We start from the raw sequence: 15,066 nt of genomic DNA on the forward strand, positions 1-15,066 counted from the left end.
TCTGGCTGGTAGCAGGCATAACATTGTGTGTTTTGGGTGGTGTCTTAAATGGGACTTCTATCCTTCTGATAGAATGAAAATTGTAAGGTTGTAAGAATGTACCTGGCTGCTGCCAAACCTTTGAAGAGTTGTCCACATCAGCGTGTGGCTTTATGTAATGCTCCAAAATATAGTACGGTACTTAGTCCAAACCATTGTTGTGTGTTCTTGTGTAAATGTGGTCAGGCATGTGATATGTTTGGATTATTTTTGTTTTGGGGAACGGAAGGGTGCTAAAGGAATATCTGGTTGCTCAGTGGAGCATGCCTTTTAGAGACAGCCACATGTTGCTCTGCAGAGCTGCTGCTGTCTTGGCTGGATTTTGCCTAATCTGCAGGGCTGCAACTGTTGTCTTGTTTTATGAATGGGATCTTTGCTTTGTATGCTGCTGTCTGAAATCTGAAATGTTTTGTGCAGGTTAAGGAGGAAGATGTTCAAAATAGCATATTGTTTTGCCTCTTAGTCCAAATAAATTGCAAGAGGAATGTTGCTTGCGCTTTCTGAAAATGTGTGGTATCAGATGATGGGTTTTGCTGATTGTGACTGAGAGCACACATAAAAATATGCTTGCAGAATACACAGAACTGGCAGTCTCTTGAGGGCTTCCTTGTCACTTTCTCTGAAAAAAGGACAGAGATGAATATGGGAGTAGGTGTACTGTCATGGTGTACTGTCATGGTGTACTGTCATGGTGTACTGTCATGGTGTAGTAATTCTCAATTATAAGTGCCTTGACATATTATTTCCTACCTGTGTTGCACTGACTGCTTGCTGCTTGCTCCTAGTTTACTGTGGGTGGTGAACAAATTTTATTGCTGGTAGAGTAGCAAAAGGGAAGGCTGTGACAGCAAGTGTTTAATAGGGAGTAGGCTAGGAGGTTTTCTACCTCTGAAAACACATGCTTTTGGAGTTAAGCATTAATTAATGGCTTTTTTTAAAAAACTTGAGCTGAGAGGGTGGGGAATAGGGATTGAGATAAAACAAAGGTTTAAAACAACTCCATAAGAATTCCTACATTTCAGTTTATTCACCTCTACATGAACATAATTTTGTGATGGAACTTTGTCAGGCCAGGAAAAGACACTGCTGTCCTGCCATGAAGGCCCCTTTTAGCAGCATGCTGGTTTTTGGACAGGTGAAAGACAACTTTACCAAACACGCTGCCCCGTCCCACACCCACCACTCTCCTCAGTTGGGAAAGTTGGATGAGTGACAGAGTTGAGAGCCTCTGCCTTCAGAGTCTTCTATTACTTTTATACTTAAGGATTTTCAAACTGTGCTCTTACCTTTCTGAGGTGTCAGTGCTAGCACATGGGTTTTACAATACAAAGAGATGGTAAAAAAAAGGCAAACTTACCCCCCCACACACATATCCCTTCCCAACAAACTGTTTTATCTTTAACCAGTGGGCATGGTGTGGGGAAGCAGCAGCCCTATCCCCCACCCCAAGGCCATGCATGCTGCTTTTGGCAAGTTACCCACTTTCCATTTTTTTAGAGAAGATGGTGTGTTCTTCAAAGGTGGGTGTCAGTGAATGTGGTATGCTCCTTGGTGACTGTGCTGAAGCCTTTGATGACATTGACAAGATCTTCTTCATCTACATACTGTCAGGATGGGCAAAAAAATAAAAAAGCATGTCAGCCAAAGCTGTCCCAGACTAAAGGTGATTCTTTCATTTTTCTTTCCTCCCACCACCTAAAAAAGTTCTGAAAGTCAGATAAATAAGTCAATTTCTAGCTCTCTACATGTTTTCTCCCACCGTAAGAACCTAAAGCATTCAAGCACCTGAATCCAAACCAACTAGGTTTTCATAGTAAAAAGTAAGCAAAATAAATTACTACATAAAGCTGACAAATAGTAAATAAAAGTGTTTGTTAGAGTGTGATGGGGAGGAGATTTGAAAAGAAAAAGAATACATGTTTACATTTTTTTGTTTAACAACCATGTCACCTGTGATTTAGGTAAGATTTTGTTCTTCCAGCTTCTAAAGGGGGGTCTGAGCTTCTTCCAGCTGCACTCATGCTAATGCATTGGAGCCAGAGAAAGAGTTGAAAGCAGGAGAGAAATAAACAGTTCCTATAGCTTAAAGAGATTACCAGCAGTATTACTGCAGATGTGTGTCCTGGGCCACTTCAACCATTCCATATATTAATTTCCAATCTGGACAAAGGGGTGAACAAAACTTGTTGATAGCCTCTGAGTGTAATAGAAGGAGGAACAGCATGAAAAGCATTGCAGGAGGTTTGTTTGCAAGAGAGTTGCTGAGCAACACAGGAATGGAGTCAGGTTCAGGGAAATGTAAAGCCAGGCCCTTCTGACTCTCTCTCTACATTGCTTTACAAAGCTGCTGATTTTAAAAGCAGCTGAGCTCATGATGTCATAGCTGTTTGCCACCAGAAGTGAGAGGAAGTTTTTGTTCTCCTGCTCCTACCACATCTGAAATTGACTGGATTATTTTGTAAGCCAGTTCCAACATACTGACATCCAGCATGTGTATGGGAGAGGCTGCAGACTGAACCAAATAATGGTGTTAGCAGAAGATAAGCAGATAGAGCAAGAGCTTTCTTTTAGCATGCATTTCTTTTAGCATGAGGAAGCTGTTCTTTTGGCTAATGAGATCATACAGGGCTACATGCTGGTGGGCTGTTAGTCCCCAAGGAATTAAAACACAAGGATGTGACAGCTCTGAGAAAATGGCTCAGGGCAGAGTGACAAATACTGCTGACTTAAGTTCATGAGCAGCTGAGCGTACTCTGAAAGATCAATGAGTACCTATAGGGGTTTTGCTTAGAACCAAGTATCACTATCTTCTTATAAGCCTTACAAAGCTTCCTTGGTCCTGCTGCTATGGTAGCAACAGAGCTGTACTGTGGCATGATTGTACATTCCAGCCCTTCTACCTGTTTGGTGTTCTGAAGGTGAAAGCCCAAGGAAACTGCCTGGATTTATGTGCCAGGCCATCCGCCACATCACTGCATTTTCTAATCAGCTTTTTCTGGGAGCAAACATGTCTTGCTGGCCTCCAAACTCCTTCCCACACATTTTCTCAGGGAAGGGTGGGAGTCAAGCGGTGTGGAGGTTAAAAAAGCCTGTTTCCTGGTGACAAAGGAAAGTTGCCACTGTGCTTGATTTGAGAATCATAACTCTTAGATCTGTGTGTTCAGGTCCGTGTTGGTGATACTGGCCAATCCTGTCCTATATTAAAAGATGGATATTTTGCATACCCCCCTGCCAACATCCTTCTAGTTCCATGTGGGAAGTTTGAAGTAATTTGTCATGAACGCTAGAAGATTTGAGCATTTGCATGATCTCTGGGTCATGACTGAGCAGAAGACAGAGAGCAGGTCTTGTCAGCATTTGAGTCCAAGGTTACAGAGCAGGAATAGCTGTAACACAAGCTTCTTAATGTGTGAAGGATGCCATGACATCCCTCTTCACACATGTACGTTTGCTGAAATTCACAGAGATGATAAAAACTTTGCAAAAAAAAAAAAAAAAATGCAGGGAATTCTTCAAGGTGCATATCCCTGGTAGACTATGGAAACCATAGACAGATGCCTGTGAACCCCTCCCATTCTGAAAGAGCAGTCTATGACCACCTGTGGCTCCAGAAGTGAGTGGTATGCAGGAAGGATTTTGCGGCTCTATCCTCTGACCATGTCCTTCTAGGTTTTTTGGCTGTATCTCTAGCAGCTTTAGATATTTAGACCTTTTCATAATTCTCACAGAACAGAGAAATCACTGGCAGCTCATGCTCACAGAGTGAAGAGAGGAACAGAGTCCTTACCAAGCCACGTCCAGGAGTGCGATGATTGCGAATAATGGCATCCCAAGGTGATCCTTCAACAAGAGACTTTTTGTCATAGAGGTCGAGCAGCTGGCTGACACTGCGATGAAGAGAGGCTTGGGAAAATGTGCTTGGTCTCCTTGCCCTAGGTCCAATGTGAACACTGCGATTGCTCATGGGAGAACCAGCTCCTGGAATTTTTGTATCTGCCAGCCCCTATGAGGAAGACACAAACTAACTAAATAAAAAATAAAGGGCATGGTCTTAAACACTTTATCTGAGAAAAAGCACCACAACAAAACAGGAGTGGAAGAGAACAAAGAAATCATGTACAGTTAGAAGAAAAAAACCCAAACAAACAATGGACCCTTCCCTGTTGCAGACCAATAATACAATTTAAAAGGAAAAAAACCCAATCAACCCTTTAGAACAGGACTTCCCCAATTTATTTTTTTTTCCTTTCTCTATTTTTTTATTTTTTTAAAGTAGCCAACAGGCAGAGGTCCAAAGACTTTTGACTACCCGAATGATAGCCCAGACTTGCACAGCAAGGGGATGTTGGCAGATTTCCTTTTTCAGTTATCATGAGCAGGGAAAAGACATTGACACACCAGGAGAAACATGCAATGCTTCATGCACACAACCTTCGTGCATGCTCTTTGGGTCATCTGGCACATCACATCTTGCAACTCTGCAAGCTAGTTACTCTACCTCAAAGTGTGTTGTGTAACTTTTTAGAGTGACACTGCTTGATGAATCAGATGTGTCAGCAATGGTCTCAAACTGGGATTAAAGAGAGGGAGGAAAAGCATCAGGGCAGGGCAAGGTGCAATGCAGGTGTAGGCTGTTCCTTACAAAGGGTATGGACTAGCTGCAGCTCTGTGAAGGGAAGCAATACAGCAATACAGCAGCATCTGGGGAGGAAGGGAGCTGACAAAGATGGGGCATTTATTTAACTTATTTAACTTTTAACTGGTCATCAAGTACTGTGTTGGCAGCTAGCGTTCCTTACCAAATGACCTCACAATTGTAAAACAAGCGATTTTGCCACTTCATAGTAGTTCTATTCTAACTGCTCAGATTAAGTCCTTCAACTGATGTATGGTAGAATCTTCCTTTTTATTAAGTTCATGATCTTCTTGGGAAAAAAAAAAAAAGAAAAGAAAAAAAAAAAAGAAAGAAAAGAATGGGCAGGATCATGGAAAGGAATTGTGCAGGCATGCCAACGACAAAGGCATTTTAAAGTCAAGAGGATTAACGCAACATGACAGACTGTAGAGGGAAAGGAGTCAATACCATGATACCAAAAAAGTAGTTTCTTATGCTTTTAGCCTTTGCCAGGAGAAGGGGAACACTGGAAATCCCGTTGTTTCCAAGAGCTCCTTCACTGAAGCACAGATGCAGCTTCTTGGCACCAAGACAAGAAGGAACAGAATGTGTGAAGGATGCAGGAGTCACTATCCTGCTTGATGGCACCCACAGGAAAAGGAAGCTGCGAAGTGACAAGAAGAATCATCTCACGGCCCGTGCCTGGGAAGACGCACGGATATGGAAGAAACTGTCTCTGCCATTTTCAGTCTTGTAACAATCATATTCCTTTTGTCTTGCTTTTCCTCAGAGGATAGGCTAGCATTGCCACTCTGCTACCTGGTGGAACATGTTCTTTATCCTTTTTTTACAGAATTATAACTTGAAAAAAACAAAAAAGTTATACAAAGCCTTCCTCTTTATCACTCCCCAGCAGTCCTCCTCCACTTCTCCAGTAATCCCACTGTGGCTCTATGTGCACAGAGTCACGCCCACATTTTGTGAAGGTCTCTAGCTTTTCCCTAGTGGCACTTGCTCACCCCCAACCCTTCCTGGCACACAGCTCATCCTAGAGCAGTCCAGCTGGATGGTGGGTAAATACTACAATGAAACAGAACCTCTCCCTAAGTCTTCTTTTTTTGCAGGCACATTTCATGCATACCTGACAGACTGTCAGATTCTGGTTGTCCATCCACAACAGAGAGTTGGGAACATATGAAAGGTTCCTCTGAAAAGCACATGTGCCTTCTCACAGCATGCCAAGGCCTTTTCAGCTTGATTGCAGAGGTCAGCTAACACCAGGTGACATTGGTGGCTTTGCATTTTCTGTGACTCCAGATCCAAAGTTTGTCCTTGGCATCAGAAGCATTTCAAGGCCTACAGATCAGGTGCCATAGGGCTGGTTTTTGGACTAGGCACCTGTAGCCTGGCTGTCTGTGCATACATAGACACACCAGACAGTCCGTTTCTGACCCTGAACAGCCTTCATTTAGTAACCAAGAGTGCAACAAAATGGCAGAAATGGGAAGAAAAATGGTGTGTGGTTAAAGGGGCAGATAAACGTATAACATGATGGCTACGCAACATTGCATTTACCAAACGTACCGGATGGGTTTCACCTGATGAATACACACTCATTGGTGACGTTCTTTTCTGGAGTGGAACTAAAGGAGGTCTGTCTCGTGCGTAGGGTTGCTTGTGGACTTTCCTTTGAAGAATTAAGGAGAGAATAATAGCCAAGAGGATCAAACCTAGAACTACCATCAGCACCGCAAACCATAACTCGTTGTAGAATTTTGCACGTTTGGACTCTGCTTTGTCCTTCTCTCCAGGTGTTGTCAAGATCAGACCTGTAAAAATTGGAAAGGATTAGGGGAGAGTGTTATTTCAGAAAACATTTAACAATATGCTACCCCTTTCCTTGCTAATAAATTAGGCAGAAATTTAAGTAATTTTGTTGTCATGTGCTTATTTGCACTTATGTTCAAGGTGGCATAATGGTTCAATATGCTAGCGGGCTATCATAAAAAGCTTACTACCCTCAAGAGACCCTGCTTAAAATTCTGGCATTGCTGTTCAGGCTGGAAATCACCACTGCATCAGCAGCTCTTGAGAAAGGAGGTGGTGGAGGTGGAATGTGAGAAAAAAAGGGTTCTCCAAGTAACCTTGAAGAGTGGAAATGACTATGGTAATTGCATAGCAGTACAGACAGAGGACGTCCTCTCCAGCACTGTGTAGTGGCAGGCCTGTGCAGTTAAAAAGAAAGTGGGAGGAAGTCTGAACCAAAATGAATGATAAATTAATACAAAAGCGAACAACACAAAACATTTTATTCCTCCTTCTCCACCTGTTAGAAAAAAACCCAACAAAACACTTGGTTGGCTTTCCTCATTGTTACACAGTACCAGTGTAAGAAATCTCAGGGAAAGGATTTCCTGTTTTTTTCCAATCCTACAATTTGAATCCAGACTCTTTGCTAAGGAATTTCCATCACCTTTGTTTGCAAGCCTCTGCTTCAATTTGCCTGTGATGCTGATTGAGTTTGCAGTAGAAGGAGACTGTGGAAGGTGATGGGAGCATTTTATAATGCCTTCACAGCAGAATTGCCTGAAATTCAGCAAGGAGAGAGTGAGAGCATGAAAAGGGAAATGCTGTGTAAAGAGTAGACCAGAGACAAGGCCTGTTTGTTTTAAGAAGCTGAACAAGAAGCAACTCAATTTAAAAAAAAATAAATTAATTAACAACAATATGTCAGTTAGAAATTGTTTGAATCTTCTCAGAAAACTGAGGAGATAAAATCCTGAAAGTTTTTACTGCTATGCATCTCTTACTGAATTGACAACAACAGACTGGGATTTCATCACTCCCAACTCCTTTCAACAAAACAGACAAAGGCCTTGTGGACACAAAGGAATAAACTGGGTCCTGACAGCATCTTGTATGACATTTTCATTAACCGGTTTAAGGAACACATCCCAGATGAAACTGCAGGGGCTGGCTGGTTGGTGATATGAAAAGAGCAGGCAGGTGCCCCTTGCTGTGGTTGGTGGGGTGCAGGAAGAAGAGAGGATGTGTATTTTCATTGTCAAACTGAGGAGCAACATGGGAGGACAGGATTAGAATTCAAGATAATGTTAACTTGGAAATAAAATTTGGAAGAGAGTAGACTATGCAGGAGAAAAAAGCAGTATATTTTGGAGGAAAATATTTGTGTAAAAAATAAAAGTAAAAACTGTTGCACATCTGGAGTCAGGATCTGAAGCAGATAATGATGTAAAGAAACAGAATGCCAACCGTAGCAAAAAAGGTACATGACCTACATAGCTCATACCCTAAAGACACATCCCCCGATCCTGCAATGAGATGCCATCGTGTCTGGCATGCATGACACATCAAGTTTCTACCACAAACACATAAAATCAATAGGTGCTAGGTAATTTCTTCACGTATTTACCAACTCCATCTCCAGCGCTGTACTTGATGATCGGTGTCATGGCACTCCCTTCATCAGTGATACAGGTCACTTGAAACAAAAAGGCTGAGCAAAAAGGTTAGAAAATACTGTGAGCAAGGGAAACCAAATGCTGTAGGTGCTGCTTAATCACCATGATGCAGCAGCAGAGACAGCAGGTCTGAGAAAAGCCAAGACAGACATAACATATAACCCATATTCCCCAGGGCTCAGTGCTAGGGCCACTCCTGTTTCACATCTTTATTGATGACTTGGATGAGGGGATAGAGTGCACTCTCAGTAAGTTTGCAGATGACACTAAGTTGGGTGGAAGTGTTGATGTGCTTGAGGACAGGGAGGCTCTGCTGAGGGACCTGGACAGGCTTGATCAGTGGGCTGAGAACAATGGCATGAGTTTCAATTAGGCTGAATGTCCTGTCCTGCACTTTGGCCACAACAACCCCTGGCAGGGAAGAATGGCTGGAGAGCTGCTCAGCAGAGAGGGACCTGGGATGCTGACTGACAGACAGCTGAACATGAGCTGGAAGTGTGCCCAGGTGGTCAAGAAGGCCAACAACATCCTGGCCTGCATCAGGAATAGTGTGACCAGCAGGACCAGGGAGGTGATTGTGCCTTTGTGAGGCTGCTCCTCAACCACTGTATGCAGTTTTGGGCTCCACAGTATAGAAAGGATATTGAGGTGCTGGAGAGGGTGCAGAGAAGGGCGAATAGGTCTATAGAATGGAACTTATGAGGAGAGGCTGAGGGAGCTGGGGCAATTCAGCCTGGAGAAGAGAAGGCTGAGGGGAGACCTTCTTGATCTACAACTACCTGGGAGGAGGTTGTAGTGAGGTGGATGTTGGCCTCTTCTCACTGGTGACCAGTGATAGGACAAGAGAAAATGGGGTCAGGTTGTGCCAGGGGAGGTTCAGATTGGACATTAGGAAAAATTTCTTCACAGAAAGATTGGTGAAGCATTAGAACAGACTGCCCAGGGAGGTGGTGGAGGCACCATCCCTGGAGGTGTTCAAAAAACGGGTAGACGTGGTGCTTCAACGAATGGATTAGTTGTCACGGGGATGTAGGGCTGATGGTTGGACTTAATGGTCTTGAAGGTCTTTCACAACCTTAACTATTCTATGATTCCATAACCCACGTGAGACCCAGAGCAGAGCCTCATAGTCCCTTATCAATGGGTATTAAACTTCTAAAGTACAAACCATGGCAGCTCACACTTAGTCACCGCTATGATGTTGCTATAAATTATGTTCCTCTTTCACTACCCAATCCTCCCTCTTCCAATGACATGTGGCTGTCAACTTTCAACTTACTCATTGTTTTGTTCTAAACTCTGTTCGTGGCTGATACAAAAATGTTAAGAATGTTTGAGTAAAAAAAAAGATGTATTAGCATCATTGCAGGAAAGTGAAAAAAAACCCCAACAAAACATCCTTTAAAATACAAAAAAACCCCAACTCGATAAAACAGAATATATTTTTTCTTGGGTTTTTTTCTTTTCTTATTGTCTTTCCCTCCCTCTCTTGACTCAGTTTCTTTTTATATTAAAGACTGCAAGTTTCTGAAAGAGAAACTAAATTTCAAAACACAGCTCATTCCAAGAGCTAGACTTAGTTTTGTTCAAGAGAAATTCAGGTTCCAGTCTCTTCTGAAGCTGAGGATTTTCCATTAATTTCCTAGAGAATAGCCCTGAAGGAGGAATCTGCTCCAGGATTTGGGAAGCTCAGCCCTCACAATGAGCCAGAGCAGTCTCACCTAGTCATTTAAAACGTTTAAGGGGAAAGTTAGCTCCAAGGATTTTTGTTTCAAGCATCTACTTAGACACACTTCGGTGTGTCTGTAGTACACTCCTGTGCTCTTGGCTTGGGGTAGCTATGGAGAGTTTTTCTTAAATTGACCACACAAGAATAGTAATTTAGCTCCGGCGTCTTTGACGGAGAGCAAGCAGTAGGAAATGGCAACTGACTTTTGTCGGACATCTTTGGTAAATACAGCTCGGTGTCGAAGCCGCTGTAGATGCGCTGCCCACTCTCCGTTAGCGCGTACTCCTTCAGGCGGCCGTTCAGGACAAACGTGCGGCTCCAGTCTATGTGGATGGTAGATAAATTGCTGACAACAGAGAATGGAGCCATGTACCGAGGTGCTGCAAAAGAATGAGAAAAACATAAATAAAGCAGCTCGTTTCTAGCCAAGAGGCAGGACTGAGTTATACTGTGCAGAGAAAGAGACTCTGCATGATATCTTGCATGCACTCCTTCTCCTCTCATATTCATGTGTATGAGTGGGAAAGATATATAAGGAGAAAAGAGAAAGCTGCTGTAGCATGCCTGCCTCTACACTGAGAAAGCAGAATTACCTCGTATCTTTAAAATAAAACACATAGATCTCCCTTTCTTTGCCTTTGTGTATGTGGTACAGACACTAAAACTGTGGACACAAAATTCCAGCTCAAGATGGGTGACAGGGAGACACAGGAGGTTGCACAAGTTCATCATCCATGCTGTGGGAACTGAACTGCTAAGGAGATAACTCTTTTGCAAGCCCCAAGAAATTGCCCAAGGTCATCTTTTATCACATGCACATATATGAAAACATGGGGTTTCAGAAAAGCAAGAGCAGATGGCAGGCAGAGACAAAAGAAACCCAGAACTCACTTCAGGGAGGAAGAATTTGTCAGTTGGGCTCAACAGCTTTCTGACAAAAGAGTTAATTTAAGTTTGATGTGGTCCTCTCTTGTGGCTTTGCTCTTAAGCCATATACCCAGTATATGCTGGTTTGTTATAAGAAAGCTGCTTGTCCAGTTGCCCTTTGCTGCTTATTGCCCACCGTCACTTAAGCAAGCTTTCCAGGCCAGAGGAAGGAGACAGACAAGAGTGACTCAGGAGACCTGGTGTGAAAGGGTCAGCAAGGCTGAGAAAAGCAAGACTGCAAGAAGGGGGCTTCAGACTTGGTAGAGGTTTAAAAATGGCTTTTAAACCCTTGCATTCTTTATATCTCACCATTCGTTACGAATTTTCTCCATTAGCATGATTAGCATGTTCTAGCTTTTTAGTTTACAATTTAAAAATCACAGCTTTAGACATAAGGCCCTTTTCCTTTTTTTCCAGTGGTGACATTAAAGAAAATCTGGGGCTGTTCCACCTGAAATTTTCAGCTAAGGATGTAGCAGATACATTTTTAGTAATTAGTAGGCAGAACTACCAAGTGATGCAAAAGTGATTTTTAGAAAGATGATGCTGAAATCCTGACACAGACTGTAAAATAAAAAGTGAATATCCTCTTTGCCCTGACCTGGCAGGCTGAAGTGAAATGCCCACGTCATCTGTTATGGAGTGATCCTGGCTACAGCACTATAGATCTTTTTAATAAAAGCTGATGTTAGACTACTACAAATTCAGTTTTCATGGCAAAATCTATTCTGACTGTAGGCACAGGTCCTGCATGTGAAATTTCCATGCAGGCCACCACAGGGCCTTAAAGTATTGGCTGTGGGGCTTAGATAGGTAGTAATGAATTCTTACTTCATTGTCTACAAGGATCCAAACATTCAGATGACATCCAAGGGAAACTCTCATTAGCCCTGGCAGAAGTGTGGCATGAATTAGGAGAGTAAGATGGTTCCTGAAAAGAATCATCAGGTCTCTTTCAAAATCTCCACTTTTCTCAGGGATTATTTATGGTGACAAATTTATGACTACACATCATCCTTCTGGTAATACTTGAACATTTTATGTTCTGCAGTTTTGCTGCCCATTCTCAGTAAAATAAAAGGTTTCCAGGTTGCCAAGACAGAGGATGTGATATCAGACAATGAGAAAAAAAGTATTTTTGAAGGAATGAGCAGGCAATCCCCAGAGCAGAATTTCAATGAATGGAGAGCAGAGGCACAGTGACCAGCAGAGCAGATTTCTGGGGACACCATCTTTCACAGAAGTGGAGAAGTCAGTGGGTGTTGTGCAGCCCCATGAATCAGAAGCGGGCACTGCTGACCAGTGAACCATTTCTCATACTCACGCTCCTTTTCCGTAGTGAAACCAATCCATTCTGAGGCGCTGCTGCCAACAGAGTTGTATGACACAACTCGCAGGTTGTAAGTTGTGTAAGGTTCGAGGTTGGACACATTGGCACTCTGGCCTTTTCCTGTATACTTCACCTCAGTTGGGCCAGGACTGCAAGTCTTCACTGCTGGCTGCAGGTTCAGGGGACAAGCCATATACACATGGAGCTCATAGCTGAGAAGAAAGTTGAGATTTCAATTAATTTGGAGCCTTAATAGTGTAACAGCCAACAATGCATTTCACCCTAATGGCTGTATGTCTGGTTACCAGAGGAGAGAATGGACCAGATCCTAGTTTTTCTCTTGGAGGTTTTGGCAATCATGGCTGTCAGTCATGCTCACAGGGAAACTTGATGCCACCTGCTTTGCTGGTCACTGCTGCAAATCAGGATTTGTCCTGCCTCTTAACTGCCAGTTCTCACAATTTTTTGGCTGTGCAACCACAGCTGTCAGATAATTACCTCCATTCGCAACAACTTATCCTCTCTGCCTTCACCCCCCCTCAATTGCTGTGTGTAAACTCCTCCCAGATGGCATTTAGGCCACACAGGGCATCACCACCAACACAGGGATGCAGGAGCATGGTTGTCACAACTGCCCAGTGCTCTCAGCCCTGTGATTCCAGCTCACATCCAGAAGAACTGTTCTGCCACCACCTCTAGCTGAGCTGGGTGGCAGGTCCTACCTGGTGACGATGCCGTTGGGTGACTGAGGGGCACTCCACTGGAAAGAGGCATTCCGGGAGGTCACGGTGCGGATCTGCGGGGGAGGCTGCTCTGAGGGTGGAGCTGGCTGTGTGGTGATTTGGGCCATGGGTCCTTTGCTACAACAGTTGAAACAGGTGCAGGCCTCCACGCCAATGAAGTATGTGGTAAAAGGTTTTAGCCCATGTATTGTCTGCTGGGTGGCAGTCCCTTCTGACAGCTATAAAAATTAAGAGGGAACTTGTCACAGCTCCAAGCACCGTAAGTACTAAATAAGAGTTATGGAGGTGAATTAACTCCAGAAGAAGATGGGCACAAAGTTTTGCATGTCCTTTAAGTCCGACATTACTGCAGCTGTTGTGTACTGGGAACTCCGCACTCATTCTTCTCCCAGTACAAAGGTAAAGGGCAGTGTTCAAAGGAAAAGACCATGAATGGCATCAGTGGCCTCACAGATGTCTTGAGTTGAGCTGTGACCAGCATATGTCAACTTGCAAATGTCATTCTCAGGAACAGAGAAACAGAAAACCTTTGAGGAGAAACTCTGGGATAAGTGGTACTGAAGCAAAAATAAATTAATGTGGAAAATGACTTCATGATAAGTGTGCTAGCAAATACCCATGTGTACCTCACAAGCTTCCTCAACATGGGTACAGGAGAAAGCAGTGGGCAGAGTGATAAAAATGTGTCTGGTGGGTCAGTTTACTCACTGACAGGAGAATGTGCCTTCTGGCCCTCTGAGTCAAGGGCCAACTTGGTGACACTCTACATTCAAACAGCCATAGCATCCACAGTGTTTTGGAAAACTCTCTTATGCTCAGCAAGGGAGACCTGGCACTTCTGGCAAAGGAAATGGTGCCCTTGTTCTGAAGCTGCTTGCAGGAAATGCCACTTAACCTCATTGCTGTAGTCATTTGTGGGTAGAGTTTCTTAAGCCAAAGAAATAAAAATATGTAGAAAACACCAAAGAGGGGTAACATCTGCTCCCATCTGGCAGCATGTGACCTAGCAGAGTGCAGCCAAAAAAAACAGGAAGGGAAGAGTCAAGCAAACAAAGGAGAGCACTTAATACTTCTCAATGCCCGAGCTGGAGACAAGCTGGCAGCCTGGCAGGTGTGAGGGGGTGGAAAGGGAGGGCCATGCAGGCTCCAATGAGATGAACTGGCCAAATCAGACACAGCCAATTGCACTGGAAGGAATAAATGTGTAATGTGCCATCAATAGGCAGCTTGTGGACAGGCCTGATGACCTGGGAAGATGTCTCTAGCACTTCCAAATTGAGAGCGGTGGAAGAAGGGAAAAAATCCCATATAAATATTTACCTACTTGTAAAAAACCAAACAGACAGTGTTACAGACAAGAAGTATTAAAATATTTTGCACTGATTTGGTTGTAAGTGTTCCAGGCACCTTTCACAATGCTAGCTTTTCCCCACATGTCCCTGTTTTATAACTCTAAGGAAGCTCTGCAGATTTCCTGAGCTGACTGGTCACTTCTGGACACCTGTGTCTAGGCTGAGACTTCAAAAATAGAGGAAGTTCCTTGGCTACTTGCAGTATTCTTCAGGTCTTTACTATGACACACTTCTTACCAACAATAAAGATTTTTAAGGGGAACTCATGTACAGCACTTTCTTCTGAACTTCAAGTCCACAGGCTATCCAAAGCACACAACCATTACCTACTGGCTGCAGTCCCACCTACAACATTGGGACTGGCAGGAGGTGTCTGGAAGTGTTTCATTTGGGTGGTTAGCCATCACTGAACAAAACTGCTGATTGCCACAGCACAACACCACATGAGAATTGTTCAGTGATGAGTTTAGTTCCTTGAGGAGCATGACATTTAGGTGAGGGAAAGCAATGGTGGTGCTTTGACCAGAAGAGAGCATTGCAGAGCAGTTATCAATGGGAGTGGAGGAGAGAAAGACACTCTGAAACCCGCAGTCGCAGCTTGTAGGAACAAAATTGTCAGAGCTAGAAAATAAAAGCTCAAATAGAAGCACAGAAACAGTATTGGCAATACTTACCACCACATCGGTCCCTCTGCTATCATTAGAAAACAGCCTGTAGATACTGACCACCCCGTTTGGCTTAAGAGGGGGGCTGATGGTCACCACGGCCACTGTGGATGCCACTGTGTCGAAGACGGGAGCTCCCAGACCCTCTGGAGGGGCAGGGCCTGTCCTGCAGCAGGACCAGCCA

General features: G+C 43.7%; 1 protein-coding gene across 1 annotated transcript in view; it reads right to left on the minus strand.

The window, feature by feature from the left end:
- Positions 1 to 1,553: 1,553 nt before the first annotated feature.
- USH2A (Usher syndrome 2A (autosomal recessive, mild)) overlaps positions 1,554 to 15,066 on the minus strand; it is a 393,962-nt gene continuing 380,449 nt past the window's right edge. Inside the window, exons 66-73 of the mRNA XM_009994736.1 lie at positions 14,892 to 15,066; positions 12,845 to 13,083; positions 12,117 to 12,334; positions 10,069 to 10,245; positions 8,088 to 8,171; positions 6,239 to 6,483; positions 3,827 to 4,042; positions 1,554 to 1,643 (exon numbers count right to left, since the gene is read on the minus strand). Of these exons, the coding sequence (XP_009993038.1) occupies positions 1,554 to 1,643; positions 3,827 to 4,042; positions 6,239 to 6,483; positions 8,088 to 8,171; positions 10,069 to 10,245; positions 12,117 to 12,334; positions 12,845 to 13,083; positions 14,892 to 15,066 (1,444 nt within the window). The remainder of the gene's footprint in view (positions 1,644 to 3,826; positions 4,043 to 6,238; positions 6,484 to 8,087; positions 8,172 to 10,068; positions 10,246 to 12,116; positions 12,335 to 12,844; positions 13,084 to 14,891) is intronic.

Source organism: Chaetura pelagica, unplaced genomic scaffold, assembly GCF_000747805.2.
Source record: "Chaetura pelagica isolate M959 unplaced genomic scaffold, ChaPel_1.0 scaffold2, whole genome shotgun sequence".
Taxonomy (NCBI): Eukaryota; Metazoa; Chordata; class Aves; order Apodiformes; family Apodidae; genus Chaetura; species Chaetura pelagica.